This window comes from Cricetulus griseus, chromosome 3 (genome assembly GCF_003668045.3).
Source record: "Cricetulus griseus strain 17A/GY chromosome 3, alternate assembly CriGri-PICRH-1.0, whole genome shotgun sequence".
In the NCBI taxonomy this organism is placed as follows: Eukaryota; Metazoa; Chordata; class Mammalia; order Rodentia; family Cricetidae; genus Cricetulus; species Cricetulus griseus.
Genome location: NC_048596.1, coordinates 139,023,253 through 139,049,744, shown reverse-complemented (window position 1 = coordinate 139,049,744; position 26,492 = coordinate 139,023,253). Strand labels below are relative to the sequence as shown.

The window sequence follows — 26,492 nt, the reverse complement described above, 5'->3', positions numbered from 1 at the left end:
TCAGATTCATTTGGGATGAAAAGCAAATGGCTCGTATTTCCTTCTTTGTCCCCATTTGCATCTAATAAAGTCTGATTAATTATTAGGAAGACATTAAGGTACTTATTACTTTGGTACCTATTTTAATATTTAATTTTTCAATATTTGAACATTTCATATTAAAATGGTGAATTCCTTCAGTTGAGCATCCCATCGCTGTGTATGTGATGTGTGCTCACAGAGGAACTGGCTATGTAATGTACACCTCATTTTGTGAAATGTTAATCAGATTCCACTGGGCTTGCATAAAGCTCCAGTGAGTTCATCTTTTCTTATTTAACAAAGGATGCATTTCCTTGTCCTCATTTCCCGGGCAGAGGAATGAGATAATCTATATTATCCATATATACATATTTTTACAATAGTTACTATTAATATTTAATAGCATGATGTGCTCTAGACAGAAGACCACCACATACTCTGTCCATAGTGTCCTAATCAGAAAGCCACAGGACTCAGAACCTGGAGACTTAGTGAATGCTATCTCTAGTAAATTAAACGAAGCTGCTCAAAAGTGTTTCTGCCCATTTTAAGCCACTGATTTAATTATTGAATTGGGACTGCTCTCATAATGAGACCCCTGTCTTCAGAAAGCAAACAACAGCCAGTCAAGATGGTGCAATGATAACATTCATGTAATTCCAGGACATAGGAGATACAATCAGTAGGATATGAGTTTGAGACCAGCCTGGGCTGGATGGGGGGGGGGTCTCAAAAAAGAAAAAAAAAACTGAACAACATAAACCCCTCCCCCCGGAAATAGTTTCCCTGGAATGTCCTTTATTGATAGCTAGATTGATAAGAGGGTGGATCCTGAGCTTATTCTTCAGGACCACCTGCCCAGCTTCTTTTATCCCAGGTACTCTCCCTCCATGGCTCAGGTGGTGAGTGGTGAGGTGGTATTTTCTCCTGGACAGTACTAACTTCTCAGAGGGAGTGGTTTGCTTCCTGGTACACTCTCGTGGTGGGTGTTAGACCTACTTTAGAGATGGTATCCCTTCCCTTCCCAGGGCGTGAAAGCACAATTGTGAGTTATTTCACTGCTCCATCCCTGCCATCTTTCTCAGTTTGGAGTTCTGGCTTGGTTATTATGTCCAGGTTCTACCACTTACTAGCCATGGAAGCTTGGACAAGCTACTCAGTCTTTGCATCCAAGTTTTGTTTTTTTGTTTTTGTTTTTGTTTTTCTGATATGTGGGGAAGGTGGCTGCAAGGGTGGAAGGAGGAAATGCCATGAAGCACTGAGTATGGTTTGGGCATGGGCTCTTGCACTCAGTCACTGGCATACTGATAATCTCTTGTGATATTGTCTACACCTGAGACGACCTGACTGGTCTTTTGTCTACAAATTGTCTGTAGCATCTGGCCATCCGCCACTTCCCAGTCTTGGTGCTATGTCTCTGTTAACATATCCTAAGTTAGAACAGCCTCTGTAGATCTTAGTTTCACACTGAAAATGAGATCAACTCACCTTTTGCTCTTTTGCATGAATATATGGCAATAGACAAAATCCAACAGTTGCTAACTGCTTTCCACCTCCTAGCACCTAGAAAATTTATGTTTTAAGTGATGGAGCCTAAGCTTTAAAAAGAGCCACCCAGCACAGCTTCACCAAGGGAGTTCAGGAAATTTCCCAACACCTCACTGAGCAGTGTATATTTTTAATATTCTAAGCCAAATTCTTCTTTCTCAATCTTTTTATTTAGGTGATTATGTTAAACAACCTAAGAGAACCACAAGTAACATTTGAGCAGGAAGGGTCACCTTCATTCTTGGCTCTTAAACTGCTTTTCCTGGGCAAGAAACAAAATTTAACTGTAGCATTCTGCTCATTTACCCCAGAATTCTTGCTGGTTCCTCTAAATGTTATCTGGAACCACTCTTTACTTTCCCCTTCCATCAAAAACCACCTGACACTTGGGTATTGGAACGTGGGTACATGTAGCGTTCAGAACTGAACTGCTTTTTCCATGCATCATGGTACATGGTCTCAGCTAAACATAATCACCTCAAAGGCCCCACCTCCTAACACTGTCATATTGGGAGTCAGGGCTCCCATCTGTTCATCTGAAAGCACTGTTGGCAGCTGGGGACACAGGCATTCAGTCCATGCAGGGAACTTGAAGTAAGAATGCCTCTGCTAGGCCTGGAGTCCAGGAAGTCATGGGATGCAGCTCAGAAACCATCTTACCAGAGTGTACTCAGATGAGTAATGGGGCAGACTCGGGCACACTTTAGCACTGAATACAGGTTGATAATTCTTCACCCAAATTTCTTAGGATAGGAAGTGTTTTTGGTTTTAAGTGTTTGTGATTTCTTGTATCGGCACTATGATAAATCTAGGGATTATGATCTTGCATTTTGTATGCCTTACACCTTATGTAGAGGCCTGAAGGCAATTTCAGACCATACACACCTTGTGTTTTCGTGGTAATCTATCACGAGATCATGTTAGATCTAAACATTTGGGATTCTGGAGCATTTCAGATTTCATCTTTTTCTGGTTAGCAATGTTCAACCTTGTCATATATTCTTAATGAAGTCAGTGAGAGGAACTTGCCCCTTAAACTCCTTGTTTGTGGATAAGGCATTCTGATAGTGTTGTTTAAAAATGAATGGGTCTTTCTCCACCATTGGTTTGGATAACAAATGGTTGACATGGTTAAACAAAAACACTGAATTTCATTTGTGGAAACTTTCTGGAGGATAGGAGATGGGTAATTACTAAGTCTTTTCTTTTAATCCTTAGGCATATTTTCTCCCTCCATAGTCTCTGTTTTCAGATTACATGAAAAGTTAGCTGCTTGTTAGTCAGAAAGATTTCAAGGTATGCTTTTGTGAGTGTACATATTAATGTTTGGTGAGTCGCACTTGTTCCTCCTACATATTATTGACCAAGTCATGGCAACAGCTATGGTTAAGTGTCCAGCACAGCCCTGTAATGATGAATCATTTTACCTTGCTTCCAGAGGGACTTTCTGCCACTTAGTGTCATCTGGTGAGTGAACCCCTGTGGGGGACCGAATATCCCTGTTATGGAATATTCTGGGTTCAGGCCCTGGCTGACATAAACAGTGATGGCGCCAGGAAACTCCGAGTCACCATTGTATTCTTAAGTAACACCAGGCTGTAACTTTACCTGGCCTGGGGGTAATAATCCTCTTATTTTACATCTGTATGGGCCTAAGCATATGGATAGGCCCTCACCTGGGCGGAGGGCTAGCGATGTGGGAGTAATGGATGACGACAGGAGAGGAACGAAGCGGGCGAGGGCCAGAGGGGACAGGAGAACAAGAGAGAAATGGCTGCCTCGTAGTGTTAGCAGGATGTTAAGGGACACCAGAAAGTCTTAGGTATTTGGTAGTGCCACCTCTGTCTTTTGGTATATTTGGTGCATGGCACTTATACCCCATTGGTAATTGTGAAGAGCAATTCACTGGAACTATCATACATTCAACCAGGTGCCACTGGGATAGAAGACCGTCTTCAGGATGGAGTTCCCGAAACCATCGCTAAGTTAAGGCAAGCTGGTCTGCAAATTTGGGTTCTCACAGGTGACAAACAAGAAACAGCCATTAACATTGCATATGCCTGCAAACTGCTGGACCATGATGAAGAAGTCATCACACTGAATGCTGAGTCTCAGGTATGTAGTTTCCAGAGAGTCTATGCCCTGTCCTAGGATGGCTGCGTGTCCTGTAGGCTCCCAAGATAGAGCTCTGTTGGAACGCCACTGAGGCTTCCACCTCTGGTGGCCACAGTGAGGAGGACACCTGCCCACTGCATCCCTCTTAGCATGTGTACTATTTCTGAGATTTGAGACATTCTTATCATTGTCTTGCAAAGATGTGGAATTTTCTGGGATTTCTTTTTTTTTAGTATTTTGTATTCCAAGATTATAATATAATTATATTATTTCTTTTTTTCCTTTTCCTCATTCCAAGCCCTCCCCTTCTACCCCCTCTTCGCTCTCTTTCAAATTCATGGCCTCTTTTTTCAATTATTGTTGTTACGTTCATATTTCTCCCACTCTCAGCATTCCTTCATTGTCTGTAGTTCTTTTTGAAGGATGAGATCTTCTGGGCTTTTCCTCATCCATGTTAACGTGTCTTTTGTTTGTTGTCCTGTTGAGCTCATGTTTAAGCAGAATGTAGCTTCTGTTATTTCTGTTATTTCCAGCAAACTCCCTGTTCCTCTGGCTCTTATGACTGTTCTGCCCCCTTTCCCTATACATTCTGAGCCTTGGGTCCCACAGTTGTATTATAAATGTATCCACTGGGGCCAGGCTTCACAACTCTGCATTTTGATTCGCTATGGTTTTCTGTAATGATCTCTGGCTGTTGGAAGAAGTTTCCTTGATTAAGGGTGAGGACTCCACTTATCAGGCTAGATCCTGGAAAAGGATGTCTTCTGAGTAGAGAGGTTGGATTTTGGATTTCTTAATACCAAAGGAATGTACATCTGTGTTTTATTAATGCAAAGTACAATTTTTTTCCATGAGGTCCTACATGTCTAGCATGTGGAGCCAAGGCAGTGATCTATTTAGTATGAACTCCTCCAGTGTCATCAACTGCCTCTGGGCACGTCCTTTGTCCTTTCATATTTATTTGGTTAAATCCTCAAGTATGCAAGGGGTGTCTACTCCCAGTGACTCCCTGAACTAGTATCTGGTTCCTCCCAGATACTAGTTCCTCCTCTTTAAATCTCTTTAGGCTATCCACAAGCTTCTTGGTGAAGCCCACGCCTCCCTCTATGTAGAGCCCCTCTGCAGCCATCTTTATGAGCTCAAGGCCATGACATCCTCTATGGATACTCATGGATTCTTTCTAAGTTCCACACCCAGATCATCAGCTGTCCAGACCTCAGAACCCTTCCCCTGTGAGCCACATGTTCACAGTTTCTCCTCCCTACCTTGATGTTTATGGCTCTTTAGTGACACTCCCTCTCTTATTTATGACATTCATGTTTTGTGTCTGTTCTCTGATTACTTTTGACACCAGTCTATCAATTATACTGACTCTTTTAGAAGAAGGTTTGGGTTGCCATGATTTCTTTTCTCTTTTGGCTTGTTTTCAGTTTTGTTGATGACTGCTTTCTTCATCATCTTCAACTTGCTTTTATTTCCCTGTTCCCAAATATTTTTTTCTTTCCTAATATAAACAAAATGTATGCACCTGACATTTTGAAATGTGTTTTCAGCTACATACAGCTCAAGATATTTTTTATAAATATTTCCTATATTTACTTTCTGGTCTGTGGACTATTTCAAAGTGTTTTGTTTCATTTTCAAATACTGGGGGTTGTCCTGTCTTTTCACTTTTATGTTACTGATTCATAGTTTGATTTCATTTTGGTGAGATAATATTTCTGATTAGATAATATTTCAATTCATCAAATTTTGTTAGCTTTTCAATAACCAAAGGAATGGTCTATATTGAGACCAAATTGTGTTGGGTGAGCTGCTTTCTTCTCCAAAGTCAACACCCATCAGTTGATATGGAATGGTTTAGTTTTTGTGTCTTAAGGGTCAGGAGTCAGAATTTCCTCCTGGGTTTCCTTGGCTCATCATTTCCCTTGTATCTGAGGCAAATTGTTTTAGGGCAGGTCCACTGACAAAAAATACTGCCTTTTTACTCAGGAAATGTCTTGACTACATACACTTCCTTCTAGAATCATGTCTTCACTGAGTTCCTTTTGGGACTCTAAGAAATTCCACTTCCTTCTAGACACGTGCTTTCTAGTGAAATCAGTGCAGTCTTTGAACCCATGCCACCTATTAACCAATGACTGTTTTTGTATGGCTGCTGTTGGGATTTTTTTTCCTTCGCCATTTGCCTTAAGCAGTTTGATCCATAGTGTGTTTGTATTTCAAGCTCACTGGCTTTCACATGTTTTGTCTCTTTACTACTAAGCCTGTATAGTGATGATTTTGGAAAATAAACTCCATGTATAGAATGGTTTTATACTTAGAAAAATGTTTGAAAAAGTCTTTGGAGCCTACCCATCATACTCAGTTTCTCCCAATTAGCATCTTATAGGAGCATAGAGCATTTTCGATACCCACAAACCAACATTATTAACATGATCTAACTAAAGCTCCTCCTATATTAGATTATCTTAGCTGGCATCCACCATCCTGTTTTAGGATTTCACATTACATCTGTTTGTCAAAGCTCTCTTAAATATTCCTGGCTGTGACAGTTCCTTAGACTATCTTTGTCTTTCATGTCCTTGGTGTTTTCAAGAGGGCTGATAAAATTGTTTATAGACTGTTTGATCTTTAGATTCACCTGATGTTGCTATTATATCTAGAATGAAGCTATGAATTTTGTGTGGAGGGCATGAGGTCTCATTATTTCATCACATTGCATAATCATGCCATCATGTTGCTGATGACCTGGTATTTGCCACTTGTAGGGGAAGCTGTAGCCACGCCTACTTAGGGGCTGGCTACAGGTGTGCCTGATCACGCTTTCGAGGGCATGCTCAGGGTGCCGTAGAGTGACTGCGTTTTCTCTTTCGGTTTCACTTTGGTACTTGCTGGACAGACTGCTGCCACAATGACTGGCTAGGTTGCTCTGTAAGTAAGGCTTTTCCCTATTAAATACCCTTATATTTCCACTTGGCTCGATATTGGTAATTTCCCACTGTATCCGTGGCTACAGCTTCCCCTACAGCCACTTATATCCGCTTTACAAGGAATACAGCCCCCCCTTCTCTGTTGAACTCTTTGGAAATAAGTCCTGTGAACTCACACTTCTGGAGTGTGGTGCTGCTCTCCACCTCCTGGAGGACAAAGACTCTGCATAAAGTATTTAGAGTTAAATTGGCATTTCTGGATAATCTTTCTGTATAATGCTCATAGTCTTTCCCCCAGTACTGTTTTGCTGCTGATTTCCAGAAGACTGATGCTTGCTTGGAGCTTTTCTATGCTGGCTACCTTAATGTCTGTTAGGTTATTCCAATGTCAAAGTTACCTTCTGTCCATTGTGCTTTTCTACAGGAGCTGGAATTTCCTGGTTCTTCAGACACTGTGAGATTTTGTCATGTGCATTATGGGTAGCGTGTTATGACTTTCACCCTTTTTATAAATTCCTCTGGAGTACCACGTTTTGGAAGCAGGGTATCTACTATGTTCGATTTGAAGTGCAGGCTCTGATCAGCCTCTCTCCAGATGTATGGTTTTCTCAGCCTTTGACTGCTTCCAGTGCCAGCTTTGAATGTACATATTTCTCTTTGGAGGACAGTTTGGAGCAGGGATTGTGGCTGTGCTGGAATGTCATTTCCAGAGTGTTGCTGTCCCCTCGGAATTATGCCCATGTGTTCACATCATATAGTGAAGTCATAAATTCATAATAGCATTTTAGAGCCAGCTAAAGCATCCCGCTTTTTGTCTAGTACTTTCTAGTTTCCCAAGAGCCCCCTTTTCTGTCCTCTGGTAAGAAGGCCAAGATGTGTGTTACTATTTTCTACTTCCTGTTTTCCTCCCCCTCCACCTGCTTGTGGAGTCCAGGAATAACAGGACAGAGAAGAAAGGCAGTCATACTGTCTTCTTGACACCACAGTGCCTGGGACAAGAAGCAGGTTCTACTCTCTCTGAATCTTTATCCCCAGATGGCCCTGTTCTCTGCCAGCATAGCAAAACTCATGTGATGGAGACTAGGAGAAGACAGGAAAATAAAACAAACAAACAAAAAAAGCAGAGAGTCTCTGCATCTTACTGGAGAATTGAGAATGCTCTTCCTCTCTCCTGCAGCCAGAGTACAGGGTTCCTTCCAGAACTCCTGGTTTCTGGTATCTACTTTCAATTCTTTGAGACCTCAGGCCATGCCTTAAGCTTCCAGGATAAAAATGGAACATTTGTCACCCTTTGGTGTCCTTATGATAATCTCCTTTCCCTATCTGAATGCTACTGTTTGCTTTCAGAGTTCATGAATAGCTGTTGTGTGCACCTGGCCAGATATAATATCTCAGCATCAAGGGAGAGATAGGACGGGGTGATCCTGCTTCATCTCACCAAGAACCAGCTATGTCAGTGCTTTGTAATTGGACTAGGGACCTCATGGCGTTTCTGCATTCACTTTCTTAAGTCTTCCCCAGTTACCAGCATGTCCTCCTCCAGCAGAAGTTTCTGTCTCCAGTCACAAGTGTGTATGTTCCCATCTGTGCCTGGTAGTGGTCATGTCCATAGGCTTGCCTTTGCAAGTCTTCCTAAGAGCATTGGCAATCTCTTTTCAGATTTATTAGTTTCTGAATGTAACAGACTTCAGTAAGTATTGATTGGCCACAGCTGGATGTCCACAGCGTACTGCAAGGAACTAGGCTCTAGGCCAGTGGGTTGTCTGTGTGAAGGAGGACAGGAGCCTTTCAGACTTCTCCCTGTGGGTTTGTTCCTGGAAATGAGCTCCCTGTTTGCTTTCTGCTTCCTGCTGCCAAAGCCTATTACTATCAGGTTTTCCTTCTCTCTGGGACTCAGGTTCAGTTTGGGAAGGGGATAATGAAAAGCCACAGTAATTGGAGTTTTTTTTTTTTTTCATTCTCAATTGGAAATGGAGAATTTAGAGAGAACACTAAAAATTATATTTCTTTATTGGCTGATCCAGCAAAGGCTTAGAAAGAGATTTGTGCACCACCACTGATGGCTCAGTATGAGGCAGGAAGGTTTAGGTGAAGGCTTCAGACAACTGCAGACAGACACAGGTTGAACCTTCAGCCTGACTATGTGGTGCCACACCTGTGCAGGTGAGCATGCTCATTTCAACTTCAGCACAGCTGCATGGCCAATAAAGTATAATCCAGTGGACGATGAGCTCTTTCCTCCTATGCAGGAAGTCATCCTCTCAAGCTGAACTTCCTTTCCTGGAGTTCTAAAGAGCCATTCACGACAGCCGTGTGTCCTAGAAGGACATTAACATGGGGTGTTGAGGCAGATAACCAGGGTGAGTGACATTCCTCTCCTGAAATACATTACTTGTTGATTTCAGGAAGCATGTGCTGCCCTCCTGGACCAATGCCTCCACTACGTGCAATCCAGAAACTCCCAAAGTACCCCAGAGTATACTGAAAGCAACGTGAGCGTGGGGTTCTCCTTTATCCCAGCCTCCACATCCTCAGACTCTAGCCCCAGCCCGAGTCTTGTGATTGATGGGAGAAGTCTGGCCTACGCCCTTGAGAAAAGCTTGGAGGACAAATTTCTCTTCCTTGCCAAGCAGTGTCGCTCTGTCCTTTGCTGCCGATCGACCCCTCTGCAGAAGAGCATGGTGGTAAAGCTGGTGAGAAGCAAGCTCAAGGCCATGACCCTGGCCATAGGCAAGTATCTAGGCCAATGCTGCAGGGCCTGACCCTACAGCTGCCTTCTTCGGCTACCCCCTCTCAATGTGACCTGCATTTCTGTTCCTCTCTGTCTAACACTGTGAAACAAGAGAAGCCTTATTCACCTGTTTCCACTTACATTATTATACCTGTTATACTGTATAATGGAAACTTCAGGCATAAAACATACATCAAAGAGCCATAAGATGTGGTGGCAATTACAGGTACTATTATAAGGTCAGCAACTGCCAATTTAAGAAGCCAAGCTGGAGTATAAGCAAATTCTTGGGAGACAGGGCTTTTGACACCTACCTGTCCTACACAGTTCAGCCTCAGTGAACTGCGGTTCACTGTAACAGGTAATAACAGGTCTTGTGATAGCACATGTTTATTTAACAGAGGCCCTTTTCAAGGATTTGAGGGCTTTGAGTTGTCACATATCTCTTGGGGTCAAGGCTTTATGATATTCCAGGGACCCAGACTGCACCAAACAGAAGCCTCAGTGATTCTTCTCAGCTCAATTTCTTGGCTGTTCTAGACAAGCATCTCATTAAATAAATCCATTTCAAGGCAGCATTGAATCATTTAAAGACAGTATCTAGCATTATTTTTCCTTGTAGGTACTCTTGCCTGGGGGCCCTTCTAGATTCCACGGTGGTGGTCACTTAACACATTCTTAGGGAACCATCTGTCCCCATTTCTGAATTGGTTCTAGTCTCCAGCACAGGCTCAGCTGCTTCCTGGTGAGGGCCAGGAAGGCAGTAACTCTCATAACACCAATTATAAATACAACCCACTCCTGGGAAGAAGTCAGCTCAGTGATAAAGTATCTTTACCAATTAGTCACCTATAATTACAGTATTATTTGCAGAAAGTCTGAGGTATTAACTGCTATCACCATGGGTACTTGGTCTGCTAGGAAGAAGCCAGCAGTAAGTGTGAGACCTAGTCTGCACACCCTAAGAATTATGGAGCTCAATAGTGTCCACTAAGGAGAATGCACAGATGGATGAGGACACATACTTAGGAGATATGAGTAAAGTGTTCATTATGTCTCCCCTGACCCAGGCTGAGGGAAGATAGCATCTCCTACAGGGAAGGAGAAGCTAATCTCCCTTAGAATGTCATGTCATTTCTTGGACCATATGCCCCAGTATAAACCCAACAGTTTAGACGTAGAGAGACCCATTGTGCATCATAATTCATTTTGAATGGGGGCATTATTGGACAGAGATTCCCATTGTTTCACAAAATTTTAATTCAACAAATACTGATTATCCATTGAGGTTAGCCCAATAAACAACAATACAATCACAGACCTGGGGCATACTTGGGAATCCAACTACTGAGAAGGCTGAGATAAAAAGATTACAAGTTTAAGGTCAGCCTTAGGGATACAGAGTAAGTTCAAGGCCATTACAACAAACTCGATGTGACCCTGTCTCAAAATTAAAAGTAAAAAGAGGGCTGGGGATATAGGGCAGTGACAGAATATTTGTGTAGCATTCAAAAATCCTAGGTTTGATTTCCAATACTGGGAGAAAGGCAGAAATAAAAGGGACAACCTATATTCACACTGTGAGTCACTCTGACTTTTGTTTATCTATCTACATCTGTTATTTTTACAGCTTGGTATGTCTGCTATGCCTTGGGCTATTCTGAGCCTAATTCCAAGAATGGCTGCTATTGCCTCACATTATAATGGATATGTCTGCATTTTGACATCCCAAAGATGTCAAGGTCTCTGACTTTTAACATCCACCAGTCAATAGCTTGATGGTACAATGGACGTTTTCTTTGCTTATGCCTCAGAGCCAAAAAGCTCATACTGGTTAATTCAGTGAGGTAATCAATATGCATAAAACACTGAACAAAACTTAAACTATTTGACTTAGTAAGAAAAATACTAAGGTGACTATGAGTTGGAGAGGTCCTGATGCTCAGATGGAGTGCTTGAGTCACTGCAATAGCAATGAAGATGATGATGGCTTCTCTTACTTTGACATCACATTAAGGACCATTTTTATGCATACCCTGATAGTAGAGAACCCACCGAATAAGATGGTGGCTCAGTGCTAGCTGATTTCTGGGACAGCTTGATGTGACTGGCAGTTCCATGTTGTCTTGTGCCTGATTCTGATTGGTTATCTCAGTTTTCTCACGAAGTTGTTCTTCTGCCCTTTCTCTGACCTTTCTCACAGAACTCAGTCCAGCAGGGACCCGAGAGGCTCATCATGTCCGGGTGATTCTATGCATCTCAAAATCAATGATTCTTCCTGCCTGTGTTGTTTTTAGGTGATGGGGCCAACGATGTCAGCATGATCCAGGTGGCAGATGTAGGCGTGGGGATCTCAGGCCAGGAGGGCATGCAGGTAAAAGACCTGTAGAACTAAATGGCCCTCATTGGGCTCTTATGCCTTAACTGTGCATGTTGTCCCAGCCTGTCTCTGGGCTCTAATGAAGCTGAAGGATTTGCCTTCACTATGGGTTAGCCTTCACCTTCTGCTAAGGCAGTGGTAGAAGGTGAGATGGAATGTCATTCTGCTAATGAAGCCACACGCAATAAGCAGCTTTGCCTGCGTCAACACAAGTATATTTTGGGAAATTCTGACTCTAAGAGATGAAGGAAGTCATTTCCTCCCCTGGCTCATCCCAGGAGGCATTTCTGTTTACTATGTTCAACAGTAACAATGCTTTGTAAAAGCTGCCTTGTGACACTGTTGGGATCTGAAATCACTCTGAAGATGGTATGTAGCCATCTTGATTCCCATGGAAGTTCCATCTGTGCTTTTCATCTGTCTCTATGTCACCTCTGAATGTTCCAGAAATTGAAAATACTAGTTAATTTAAAATATGCTGCTCTGGATATAGTATTAGAACTTCTAACACTTGTGTAAGATTAATGTCTCTTTATTCAAGAAGACACCAAGGCAAAACACAGGCCAGAGCTAGGTTATAGAACCCAGCAAGCGCAGCCAGAACAAAAGGGGCCAGGGTCCCCACATGCAGCCCCTTAAGAAGCTCCCTTATGTCACCCTGGCTTTCCTTCACCACGCCCTTATGGGTGAGTCCCGGTTCCACCTGGTACCTGTCCCAGGACTATTGGGCGGGGCTAGGGTGTCTCCCTACACACTTGAGCAAGTTTAAGTCAAATTCTTTTAAACTTTGGTAAAGCTTTTAGGGAACAATGTGTTCAGTGCATTTTTTAAAATCATAATGTTAATCACCATTTATTCACTGGTTGGATCACCCATTATTTATGAAACATTCATTTTCTGACTCAATATTAAACAGCAGTCATATAATAGGGTCCCTGTTGGAAGTACAGTGCAGTACAGTTGCCCCTCAATATCCAGGGGGAGCTGCTTCAACACAAAATCCACAGATGTGTAAGTCTCCCATTTAAACTGGTATATTTGCATAAACCCTACACAAACCCATCTATCTACTTTATGTAATCACTAGATGATTCCTTGTGCCCAATGCAATAGAGACACTATGTAAATAGTAGTTGTGCTGTGTTGTTTAGAGACAACAATTTCTATGTTTTTCAATACTGTTTTTACTGAATATTTGACATCCACAGTTGTTTGAGTCTGCAGATTCTGTTCCCACAAATACAAAAGGCTAATGTGCCTAATGGAACATCCATTTCTGAACCCAATGCTTCATAGGCTTTTTGATTCTTCAGTCACTTACCCCATTGTTCATTCTCTCGACAATCGATGAGACTCCACTATGCCTGGCACAGCCTTAGAAACAGACACCATTAGATATAGTCACTGACATGAGTGGATTTAACTTAGAAACTCATTCAAAGGGGATAGCCACCAGGGTGGTGTTGCACGCCTTTAATCCCAGCACTCAGGAGGCAGAAGCAGGTGGATCTCTGTGAGTTTGAGACCAGCCTGGTCTACAAGAACTAGTTCCAGGACAATCTCCAAAGCCACAGAGTGACCCTGTCTCGAAAAACGGAAAAAAAAAAAAATAAAGGAGGGCAGTCACTGAAAAGGAGCTAAGGACACAGCTCAGGAGTGGGGTGCTTACCTAGCACATACAGTGCTCTCGGTTGGATCCCAAGTGCTGAAAAACAAATAGATTGTAGGGCACAGTGTAGACTTTGGGGCTGTCTTTGGAAACACTTCCAAATGCTGGGAATTCCTGAGGAAACTCACCTGTCTCTCCAGTCTTCTGCCTTTCCTTCCCACTCCTATTCCAGCACAGACACAAGACCTGTTCCTGTGTAGAAATAGTCTCTGCCAATACTTCCAGCATCCCCAGCTGTCCTGTTAGAGATGGGGTGGTAGAAGCTGTTGGACTTTGGACTTGCCTCTGTTAGAGTTTGGTTCCAGAGACACAACAGTATGGTGGACCAGAAGAGTCCACAGTGACTGTTTCAACCACAGAAGCTCTGTTGTCCCTTCCAGCTCTTGGCCTGAGGTGGCTGTCTGACAGGGGCTGGGCTGGTGACCTACCCTGACATGCCCATAGGGACTCAGCCCAGATTTCTCACATCCGTGCTACACAAGAAGAGATAAGAATAGTATTTCCTCACTTACTGGAATAACATGCAGGCACCAGTGTCATCAGAAGAGGTCTGACCGACCATCTTACACAATAAATCTCCATGACGTGTAACTTGAAGTGTACAAAAATAATCAGACCCGTCCTACCTAGAAATTTGCTTGTTCAGTTTCCATCTGTTTCCATCATTGCTCACGTGATTCCAGTCACAAGTCTTTATGGATGGGAGATTGTTTCCTTGCCCCAAGCCTAAGAGCAACTAAGTCTCCCCTAGGTACTCACCATCAATGTCTGTAATACATAAGGTAAAATGTTTCTTTGTCAGGATTCTTTGCATATGGCATTGACAAGTACTGTGCTAGGTAGCTTTTCCTTAAGGGAAATAGAGAAAACCATTCTGAAAAATCCCTAATGAATTTTTCCTTTTCATTCATTCATTCATTCATTCATTCATTCATTCATTCAACAAATGTCATTTGAGTTTCTCCACATGCGTGGTGTTGTGGGGGCATTGTGAGAAGACAAGAGGAAGTCAAATGTGGCTTCTTTTCAGTTTCATGAGTGAACAGTGATGAAGACTGCAGGAAGGGAGGGGAGGGCCAAGAGTAGACTCACACACAGCTGCCATTTATACCCATAGCTTCAGCATCTGCAGATGATCCAGCAGCTGGGAGGATGATGTTTAGAAACAAAGTGCATGAGTGACAAACATTATTTGTTTTTCTTGTCATTCCTTAAAAACCTCAACTCCAAGAATGTCTGCATGTCTGTCTGATGAATATCAGTGGGTCATCTTTAGCTCATCCTTGAGATCTGGGTATAGTATAGAAATAAGTACCGCTGGAGCTGGAGAAAGTGGGGGAAATTCCATGCATCTCTATGATTTGTGAATTGATAGGAAACAAGAGAAAAAATGAAGCTTTTTAAAACTCATTAATCATATACTTCACATTTGAGGCCTTAAATGGATCTAGAAAGTGGCATCCCTGAGCAACAGTGCTTATTGAGTGGCTTTTCTCTTTAAACTGAAAGAGTTAATAAAACAAAGCCACACTTAGCACTGTGATTGAAGCTGGATTTGTTTTTCCTTCCATGTGTGCTTTGCCTTGCCTTTGTTCTTCTATGCCAAGTGGGGCATCAGCAGTGATGAGAATTACTTTCCTTTTCAAGGCTGTGATGGCAAGCGACTTTGCAGTGCCAAGATTCCGATACCTGGAGAGACTGTTAATTGTTCACGGACACTGGTGCTACTCCAGACTGGCCAACATGGTGCTGTATTTCTTCTACAAAAACACAGTAGGTATTTGGCACGGGTCTTTAGAATTTTTCAATTAAAGGCTTACAATAGCTACTTTGCACTGCAGACTCAGAGTCGAAAAAGAGGGCCATAGAAGGCCTCTGTGACAACCCTATCCCCACTACTACCCCTCAAAGGCATACAGTTTATAGGATCAATGCTTGCATAAGGCCAGCAGACCACCAGGGTCCCCTGTGTACTCCATCCTTTTGGGTTTCTATGATCGTTTCCTGGCCTTGTACTCTCTAATATCCAAAAACTAACTCATGGGAAATGAAAACAGCTGCCTTTTGAATGATGAAAGGTCTTATAAACAGTAGGCAACACAACAAAGTTCATATATAACTTCATAAAGTAGTATAATGACAAGGCCAGCAGTTTCAAGTGACCAAGTTGATAGTAAGTTGCTAAGACTATCACAATCTGACATCTGCTTCTGTTCTTAAGTCCCCAGCCTATATCCTTGTGTTTCCTAGGAGTGTTCCACTAGTATATCTGCAGTGGGACACTGGTTTCTCTGTTGTAGACAAGGAAGGCTAAAGACAAAGTGTGTTCAGTGGCCTAGTGAATATAAAATTACTTGATTTTGCTATATAGTTCAGACATTGAATGGTGTGTATAAGAGACACACTCCCACTAGCCCTGTACAAATCCCCAAGTGAAGCCTTGAACTAGTAAGAAAGGGGCTTCGGTACTCTCCTGGGCTTGGGGCAGGTACACACTCTGGTAGCTCTGTTAATGTGAAGATTCCTAGGCCAGATGCACTGTGAACATTTGTGTCTCTTCAGGGGCTTTGAATACAGAGCCCTTCCAGATCTCTCCCACATGGTACTCATGTTTAATCTTAGTGCCTTCATACTCCATAGGACTGCAGAATGGCCCACAGGATCACCATAAAACTCTGACTCATTTTTAAGATTTCTAGACACTCCCCTGAGGGCCTTCTGGTTTTGGCTCTGCCTCTGGCAGCTTGAGGCTGAGTGAACCAACAAAAAGACAAACTAAACACTCTTGGGATAAATGACCTTTTAAGCTTGTCCCATAAATCTCACTGTCTAGATACTAGAGCTCCAGTGTCAAGAATATCTTGTCCTCTACTGAAAAAGAATAAAATAAATTAAAAGGTTATTTTTAATTCCCTATGAAAACTTCATGCTAACTCTTAAGCTGCTGTCTGTACAGTTCTTTCTTGTGTTCTTAATAGTTCATTCTGGAGGCTGACACACACTTTCCCTTCCTAACCTCTCCCACCCACTCACTTGCCTGATTTTCAAAATGCCTTCCAACGAATGCTTGCAACCAATCAGGACATGGCTAATTGAGTAGATTTGGAAATTAATTCAGATTAGCCTCCACCTGGGACCACATCCAAAAACATTGTTCTGTTTCTGCCCTTGTGAGTTCATTTCTCCTTTTCTTTATGTCCCTAGTATTGAATTGCCAGCACGGCCAGGCCTCAGATACCCTGAACCTAGAGTCTCCCAACTTCCCTTCCCAGGAGTGAATGACCCCTTTGAGAAGGTTAGACTGGAAAGCAGCTTCATTTCTTTCCGTCCTTAGTAGTGGCATCTTAAGCATAGTTGTTCCTTAGCTTAGGGTAGGATCATGTTTTCTTGATAACAACACATCACAAGTGGAAAATATATATAGTACACTTAGGGCAACTACCACCATAGCTTTATGGCCCAGCACACTTGGAGCATTGTTGCCTCGTGGCCAGCTAGTTGGGAGCTGCGGCTCAAAACCACTGTCCAGCATTTCCTGAGAAAATGAAGCCCAGACAAAGATCCATACCAAAATTCATAGTTTTGCAGAATGCATATTGTTTTCACACCACCATAGTAAACTTGAAAATTCCTAAACTGATGCATCATAAGTTGAGAACCATGTCTTTTTCACTTCTTTGGGTAATAATTTTTTTTAATCCGAAAAAACAGAACTGTGAGTTAAGCTAGCTGATCTCTATGATTCCCATTTGAATACTGTGGATTTGAGAAGGTAGTGAGAATCACACACTCCAAGCTCTCTACCATTTTAGAGTTAAACAGAGGCTCAGGTGGCAGCCTGAGGTGAGCCAACCCTCTCCCTGCCTGCCATATTAAGCCTGTCCTTGTTGGAGTATACAGGGAGGAGAAAGAGCCGCTGCTTTCCCTCATATAAGATGCAGGGCTTTGTTAAGAGCATTCATCTCCGAGAGGAGTTCAAGGGTAATCACTCCCCACAGGAGAGAGTCATTAATTTTAAGAATAAATTGGCCTTTCCAATAAAGAGCAGAGAAGAACAGTTTCTATAGTAACGGAGATTTAGTACTAAAGCTCTTTGGTGTATTATGAGGGGGGCTCTCAATTATCTAAGTCGTTTTCTTCCTGTTCCCTTTGACTCCATTTGCTCTCCTATGACTCAGAAGGCTGAGCCCACGATGGTGGGTGAGCAAGAGTGAGCCGTGGGAGGAAGGCCGGGGAGAAAATCAATGAGAAGCCCAAGTCTGTCAGTGGCATATTAGGAATCTTAAGTCATAGATTAAAACAGTACTTGGGGGATTTAGTCAGCGCTTCCACCCACATAGACTTGATTTTTTTTTTTTTTTTTTTTTTTTTTTTTTTTTGGTTTCTGATCCTCAGAAGCCATTTTCAAGGCAAGAAATCAAAGCTCAGAGTGGTAAAGTCAAGAGCCAGAGTCACAAAGCAACTCATTCAGTGGCTATGGAGATCTGTAGCTCCAGGACCCAGACGCAGTCCTCACTGTGCCCAGTGGAACATTCATCCACTCCTCCACATCTCCTTTGGAGACTGCCTCTGACACCTTAAGCCGAGATCCATTCATGTTTGAACAAGTTAGGTTTATTACTCATACTCTGATCACTTTCAAATCTCAAACCTTAGTTTTCTGTAAGTGTTAAGGTTAGCACCTTGAGGTTTTGCTTCGAAGAAGGAAATGACATTAAACTAGGAAGAGTATGCCTCTAACAATAGCCCCAGTATTTTAGGGATCTCGTGAATTCTTTAAAGGCATTGGATCCTTTAAATCTCAACAGCCTCCCTATATAGCTCTCACTAGTATGGCCATGCCATAGATGGGGACACTGAAATAGAGAAGGTGATGTGATCTATACCAAATTACACAATGAATGTGAAAACATATTGTATGTTTGTTAGTTTTGCATCACTCTAATGAAATAACTGAAATAAAGAAGTTACGAGGGAAAGTTTTTTGTTTGGGGGTTTTTAGCTTTGCTTTGGTTTGATTTGTTTGGCTCATAGTGTCAGATGTTTCAGCCCATAGACAATTGGCCCTGTTTCCTTTAGGTCTATGATGAAGCAGTACATCATAAATCTATCTACCGCATGGTTCTCAGAGAGGCAGAGAAAATTGGGTTACCAGTATTCTGTTTAAGGACGTGCCCTCCCTGACTTAACTTCCTCTCACTAGTCCCACCTCTTTCAGTTTCCACTACCTCCAAATAAGCTGGGAGACAAGCTTTAGCTTAGGGGCCTCTGGGAGATATCAAGATCTGAACCACCGTGGTTTACATCAATCAGACTGCCATACCCCACCCCCCTTCAGCCACTGATACTCTCACCTGTTGAAAGTAGAAAGACATCCTACCTAACTCCCACCACTGCTGAGTGGGTTGATGACACTCTCTGCTTCTTATTTTCTTGCCTTTGCTCTTGTACTCATGTGTCTTCCTCTTACTGAAGTTGCTGATGATTTTTCCACTGTTCCTTTTCAAAAGTAAGGCAGAGATGGGAGGACCATAAATCCAAGGTTAGCCAGGGCTACATAATTAAAAAGAGAAAGAAAGAAAACGGGGTTCTCAGATCTATCCTAGGGTCGGTGTTTAGGAAGATAGAAAAAAGGAAGGCCCTAGGGAAGGAGCCACAGGCCCTCTTAAAATGTAAGTCATCTTAAGCCCCAGTCACACCTTAACCATCTCCAGTTCTTCTAGAATAAAATCTCATTCCTCCCTGGGATATTCCCAGGAATTCCAAATTCTTTCTGCTGGTCTCTTGAGAACAGGAAACTGGGAGAAGAGGATTGTGAGCAAGCCAACAACAAAGCTGGAGGTTAGGGCTGTCTTTCTGGAAGAAATTACTACCTCGCCACTTAATTATAGAAAATCTCTGCAGGGGTCTTGAGTCCTTCAGATGAGTCTCTGCAGGGACAGCTAAAAAGTAACCGGTTCTTATGGCTCCTCTCTCTGTTGCAGATGTTTGTGGGCCTCCTGTTTTGGTTCCAGTTTTACTGTGGCTTTTCTGCATCTGCCATGATTGACCAGTGGTATCTGATTTTCTTTAATCTGCTCTTCTCATCACTTCCCCAGCTCGTGACTGGGGTGCTGGATAAAGACATTCCAGCAGACATGTTGCTGAGAGAGCCACAGCTTTACAAGAGTGGCCAGAACATGGAGGTAAGCTCTCCAGTGTCTCTGCCTTCGTCTCTTGGCCTCCACCCTCCCTTTCATCTTTCAGAAAGAGAAATTTCCCCCTAGTCCCTACTATTAAACACCCCCAGAAAATTGTTAAGATTGTAGAATGGATGCCGTATGCTATACTCTGTAATACAATATGTTAGCTTTGCCCTGCTTTAACAAAATACCCGAGATGATTAACTTCTTTTATTTTATTTTATTAGTTCAAATTAGGAACAAGCTTGCCTCAGATGTCAATCCCTTCTCCCTCTCCATCCCCTCCCACCCAACATCCCACCTGCCCCTTCTACTCCCCAGACACCCATGAGACAAGACAATGTAAACTTGTCATTTGGAGTGAGGTAACCACTGAGAATGTTACCAGTGCTTCCCTTTAAGTGATGGTTAATGTTGCTCCTGAATCCTGTGTGCATCCTACAAGCCAAACAAATCCTTTGGTGTATCCTAACTATCTCCCAAAGGTGCAACCAGTTTCTGCTCAATATTTCACAGGATTAAGCATTAGTGAATCAACCTTCAGGGACACAGTGAGACTATACCCAAACCAGAGTAATAGTTTCTTTATTTCACGTTGTGAGGGGTTGGAGAGATAGATGGCTTGGTGGCTGAGAGCACTTACTGCTTTGGGCAATGCATAAACATCCTGCATATATACAGGCAAAAACACTCATATATGTAAAATAAAAACAAACAAACTAAAAATCCAGTAGGAAACATCCATCATCTAACTTTAAAAGTTAAGGCTCATTAGTAAGAGTCTTTCTAAGGGACTCACCTTAAAACCTTTTCAAAGTGAAAGACTAGGAGGGCCCAGATCAGGGGTGGGAGGGGGGAGGTCAGGGAGCAGGCCCAAGGTTTCAGCTATTCTTTCCTGATGAAAAGTTCCTTTGTAAAGCTTAGTAGGCAGTGTTGTCCTCCTGCCCCACCCTGGGAATTTCATGAGTACTGATGGTATTGACATCATTTCTACCCTTCCTTTTTTCCCCCCTTTACAACTCTTCCCAGCCATTCTTCAGACTCCCTCTCAAATTCATGACCTCTGTTGATATATACATATAGGGATTGTGTTCTGGGTTCAAAGGTTCCCAGTGACTCAGCTGCCTTCAGCTATGAGCCTGTCTATTTTGGTTTCTCATCTGCCATGTTGGAGCCTTGGTCTCCTCAGGTCTTGAAACAGTCTCCAATGCTTGACCTAAGAATTTAACATATCACATGCTCAAGAATGTGTAGCAAGCTTTCTTGTCAGACTATCTTTGGATCACCAGCTCCCAGATAACAAACACAGAAACTTATGATTAATTATGAAAACTTGGTCTTTAGTTTAGGCTTATTTCCAACTAGATCTTATAAATTAATTAACCCATATTTTTATTCTACATTCTGTCACATGGCTTGGTTACCTCTCCTGTGTACAGCATGCCTGACATGCTCCTAGTCTACTGGTGAAATCCAAGGGCCTAGATTGCTTCTCCTTATCCTGTCTCTCCCTGGAAATCCCACCTAGCCTCTCCTGCCTAGCTGTTGGCCATTCAGCTCTCTGTAAAACTTCTGATTAGATGGTGTCTTGGCAAAAGATAAATTTTCACAGTGTACAGAAAGATCGTACCACAACAAAGATGTCTTGGAGAGGACAGACCAATCTCTTTAAACCCGTCCTATTTCTGTGTCCCAGGAATACCGGCCACAGGCATTCTGGTTAAACATGGTGGATGCTGCCTTCCAGAGCCTGGTATGCTTTTTCATTCCTTACCTGGTAAGTGGGAACCCAGTACAGATTTTTTGTTGTTGTTTTTCCCTCAGCTGCCTCTAGGCACCTACAGACACACAGACTTTGCCCTTTTGCTTGTCTTTCAGGCCTACTATGACTCTGATGTGGATGTATTTACCTGGGGGACCCCTGTCACAGCAATAGCACTGTTCACCTTCCTGCTGCACCTGGGTATTGAAACCAAAACCTGGGTGAGAGCCATGGGCAAGGTCACACTTGGGAAGGGACTGATGTTGTGATCCACATACTTCCCAGCAGGTGTTTTACACATATAGGAGGCCTCAAAGCTACCCTAGCGGTGTGATTAAAAAGGAAAATGATACCTACCTAAAGCCACTTCCCTGGGGAAAGGGACAGCCTACCACCCACCCTCCTGAGCCCTCTTCATCTACCTTCCTTCTTGTCTCCTTCACTGCTATGCCCCTGCCTCTCTCTCTCTCTCCTCTTGCCCTCAGTCTTGTCCCAGGCTATTCTACTAAGACCTACCAGCCATTGATACCAAGAGTCTTCACTAGGCTCTGGAAGGCACACCCCTAACCATTCCTGATAAAGGCACGTTGCTGTCACTGTTGCTACTCTTAAAGTGAAGTGCAAGCCCTTTCTCTATGGTTCCTTTCAGACGTGGCTCAACTGGGTAGCCTGTGGCTTCAGTACCTTTTTGTTTTTCTCCGTGGCTCTGATTTACAACACTTCTTGTGCAACATGCTATCCTCCATCTAACCCTTACTGGACCATGCAGACATTACTGGGTGACCCTCTGTTTTACTTGACGTGTCTCATCGCGCCTGTTGCTGCACTGATGCCCAGGTGAGTGGATAACTCCAACTGACAAGCAAGTATGGCACACACCCCTTGCCCTTGCAGTGTTTGGGCCTGCTTGAGTCTCAGGAAGCTCAGTGGCCTGCTATAGAATCTGATTCTTTTTTTTTTTTTCCTTTTAACTTTTTTTTTCTTTTGTTTAAATTCTTTAATTACTACTCATATTTACATATCCATCCCTCCCATTCCCTGGCCCTCTCATCCTCCCATGTTCCGCACCAACCCCCTCCACCCCCTCAACTACTCCCCAGGGATAGTGAGATCTCCCACCAGGGACCTTCAAAGTCTGTCACATTGTTAGGGGGAGGGCCTAGGCCCTCCTTGCTGTGTCTGGGCTGCCATCTGATTCTTTGTGTTCTTTCTAGATTGTTTTTCAAAGCCCTCCTGGGGAGCCTTTTCCCCACCCAGCTCCAGCTGGGACGCCAGTTAGCCAAGAAATCTTCCAACAAATTCCATGCTCCCAAAGAGACTTCAGCTCAGAGACAACCACCTGGAGACTCAGCAACTGAGCTTTCAGAGAAGAAGACCATGGGACCTTTTGAGTCCCTTCCCAGGGATTGTGCCTCTCAAACTTCCCAGCTCACACAGCAGCTGGCCTGCTCCCCAGAGGCCAGCGGGGAGCCCAGTGCAGTGGATACAAATATGCCATTAAGAGAGAACAAATTGCTGGAAGGTCTGGGAACCCAGGCTTCAGGGCCCTTGAGGCCTGAGGAGGCTGTTTCAGTAGAGTGTCCTGGGGACTCCAGGAGGAAACCCACCAGTACTACCCAGCCAGCCCCCTTATCATCACTCTTTCATCTGCCCAGCATTGGCTCACTCAACTGGATCTCCTCCCTGTCATTGGCCAGTGGGCTGGGAAGTGTCTTGCAATTGTCTAGAAGTAGTTTACAGATGGACAAGCAGGATGGTGAGTTCCTGTCCAGCCCCCCACAGCCAGATCAAGACCTGCACAGCTTACAGGGACAAGCCACAGGCTACTTCTAGTCTCACCTCCAAAGGGTCACAGCCAATTGTGGTGACAAATCCTTGAAATGGCCTTTTTATTATGTAACAGATGTTAATGTTATTTATGTTTATTATTTGCACAGAAGAGTTCTAGGAAGATGTATTTTTAAATATTTCCAAGACAAATATAGGAAACCAGAGGTACCAAAAAAGAAAGTTTATTTTTTAAAGTTCTAAGTAGAGTATACTGATAAGAAATAAGAACACATATCTTTATCTGTTTATCTGTATATAAAGTTTAAAGAAAAGTGACACTTGGAAAGTGTGTCTAGATTTATTTTTTCATCTCATTTTATAAAGAAAAGCTACATGCTTTGTTTCCTCAGCACACAGGGCCCTTGCTTTCTTCAAGCAGGCATAAACATGTGACTAGTACATTGAACCCTGGGGTGGCTGACCAGAGGGCAAGGGAGAGTGTGTGACCTCTGAGGCAGATTCCTCATTAGCTTCCAATGTTAGCAACAGCAAAAGAAAAGTGAAAACTCAATAAAAACTCATGTGAAGTTCCTGCCAATACTCAGTTCTGTGCAGGCATTTCATAAAGTTCACTTCATAGGTATGACAGCTCCAATGTCATGTGTATTTCTTGCTAAAATCACCACAAGCAATAAACAACCTCCACTTTGCAAAAAGAGTGTCTGGTAGCCACTGTTGTGTGAAGATGCTGATGTATGGCTTGAGTGAATGTGTTCTGAACACTGTGTGGTCATTTCTTTATGCAAGTCCTTGTAGACATTGAAGAAAATGGTACTGTGATGTATAGACCAGGTTCACAGAGTGGCCTGTTATCCTTGACTCCTTACAGCAGGCCATGGGCAACAGCCAGACTCTACTGACCAAAATCTTAAACATTTTGAGTAATTCCCTTTAGGCTTTTGTCTGATGAGCTATCATATCTCCTTATCTGAAAGGGAAAGGGAGATGCTTAAGACTCTTGATGATAAACTCAAATATTTCAACGGCAATGTTAACTCATCCTCCATGTAGTGCCTACCCTGTCACACACTTGGGATAGGAAGTAAGCAGTGTATGTCATAGGCTTCTCCAATGGGTATCTGTCTCCTCAGACTGCAATGCAGAGGACCAGAGGATAAAGATTTGGGGGAGAGCTGCCCACTGAATATGGTTCTTGTCAAGTATCAGAATGTGTCTCGTTCCTCAGAGTGGATGCTCACTGTACCAGTTCCAGAGGAAACAGGGCTTTAGGGACCTTGGACTCAACAACACTGATCCAGGATGCTATAGGCTATAAATGTCCCCACAGAATTCTATGATGGAAGCTTCCATCTCTATATAGAAGCACTGAGAGGTGGGGGCTTTCGTGGGGAGCTATGTTCAGGACACAAGGGCCCCATCTTGAGTGGATTAACACTGATCAAAGGGGGCTTTCAAGACTACATTTGTTATCTTGTCCTTTAACCAGCCACCATTGTGATGATGCATTAAGAAGGCTGTCACCAGATACAGGCAACTTAACATTGGACTCCTAGCACCCATAACTGCAAGGGAACACATTTTTGTGCTTTATAAATTAGCCAGACTCGTGTATTCTGTTCTCAAAACATAAAACAAACCAAGGCATAGGATTTTTCATCTTATCTCTTCCCTTCATTTTGGGGTTCAGTCTTATAAGGCTGCCTCTTTTCTTGGTCAGCGTTTCTTCCAGTCAGCTAAGACTATAGTCATGCATTTAAAGGAGAGACTTCTGTTCACATTCTCAGTAGTCCTAAGCAGTATCTATAACCTCCCATATAAAGGTTGCCCAGCAGTTCCCAAACTAATTACTGGTAAACAGTGTGTATGCACACATACACACACTGAGAGAGTCAGAGATAGAAGCTTGAGTCAGATGGGCTAGGCTCTCTGATGGAGAAGTGTCATCACCCAGAAATGCAATATGTTTATTACATAGAGTTGAACAGAGAGGTGGTGTTACTGTACACAGAGAAACAAAGAGGCAGAGTATACGGTATACAGCTGCATCAAGGAGACAGGTTTAGGAAATCTTAGTAGGAACAAGTCTCTGTAGGAGAGTGGTCTGTTAGCTCTAAACATCCAGGGAGCAGGAAACTGTAGTGGACATTTTCAGCATACACTATCAACATCCAAAACAGAAGCGTCCAAGGCTAGGGTCCTTGACATTTCTGTATCCATGTCAACAATGCACATTCACCTAGGACTTTATTTACTTGGAGCTTCTCCTGCTCCCCACACTAGAGTTCCTTGAAGCTCGTAGAGATGGAGCTGGATGTTGTGAGATGGGGGTGGCAGACATGAGTGGGACACAGCTTTAGCAGTAGCAATGCAGGATCAGCAGTAACTGTCCTAACCTTGTCCCTGTTGTGTCACACATACCTCCATAACTGGTGCCATCTTTTCTGTTCTTTGGAGCTATGCATCCAAATAGTATTGAGTTGTTAAGATGTGTTATTAGCAAAAGACCACAAGCCAACAAGCATATATTTCTAAGTGTTTGTCACTTCAAAATGACACAGTGTCCAGACACCCTGCATTCACAGCCTTGCACCTTTCCAAGAGAAATCTTCCTCTGAGGATAGGGTTTCTGGGCAAGTAGAAGGATTTGGTCATTAGCTTCAGAAACTTGCATAACAAAGCCATGTTAAAGAAATATTGCAAAAGGCGTGGCAGTTAGCTGTTCATGGGTTGAGGAATACTCAACAGCATTTACTGTAATCTATTCCAGCCAACTCCATTTATCTCAAAGTAGCATCATATGGTGTGAAAGTCATGATCCTTTCCAAAACGTGCCAACTGAAAGACATTACCAAGTCTTGACAAAATATGAAAATTTGAATACTTTAAAACAGTGACTAGTGGAAGGTGAGAGACTGAAACCACCATTATTCATACATGACTGGGTGTAATACCTGGAAATTCAAGTGAACAAATGGGAGGCTCTCAATAATCTAGGGAGGAAGTATGTCAGCTCACTGTGTAGGAGGATGGCTGCTTTTGAGGACTCGCTCTGCTTTGGGTATCAGAGTAAACTAGCTAATGACCACCACAGAGCATGGCTGCTTTCTTCAAAATCAAACCAACTAATCTGAACTTCTCAGAGGGCAGATATTCTGTCATTTCACCTTTTATGTCTGGGATTGTACAGAATCTAACATCTTGAATGCATTCAGCAAATATTGGGTGAGTAGAAGAATCAACCTATTACTTAAAATTAAAGACATTCCAATTAAAATTGTAGTCAAGAAAAATTACTTGTTATAACTCATTACTTGTTTAATGGTGTCCAGGTTTTCTGGCTAAGGCAATATGTGTAGTTTT

At 42.9% G+C, this 26,492-nt stretch overlaps 1 protein-coding gene across 1 annotated transcript in view; it reads left to right on the top strand.

Annotated features, from left to right (window-relative positions):
• Window positions 1-23,829, top strand: part of Atp10a (ATPase phospholipid transporting 10A (putative)) — a 166,401-nt gene extending 142,572 nt beyond the window's left edge. Inside the window, exons 14-22 of the mRNA XM_027404730.1 lie at window positions 3,500-3,684; window positions 9,023-9,347; window positions 11,646-11,722; window positions 15,045-15,170; window positions 19,382-19,582; window positions 21,276-21,356; window positions 21,458-21,562; window positions 21,991-22,178; window positions 22,556-23,829. Coding sequence (XP_027260531.1) covers window positions 3,500-3,684; window positions 9,023-9,347; window positions 11,646-11,722; window positions 15,045-15,170; window positions 19,382-19,582; window positions 21,276-21,356; window positions 21,458-21,562; window positions 21,991-22,178; window positions 22,556-23,174 — 1,907 coding nt within the window. The 3' untranslated portion in view covers window positions 23,175-23,829. The remainder of the gene's footprint in view (window positions 1-3,499; window positions 3,685-9,022; window positions 9,348-11,645; window positions 11,723-15,044; window positions 15,171-19,381; window positions 19,583-21,275; window positions 21,357-21,457; window positions 21,563-21,990; window positions 22,179-22,555) is intronic.
• The last annotated feature ends 2,663 nt before the right edge of the window (window positions 23,830-26,492 follow it).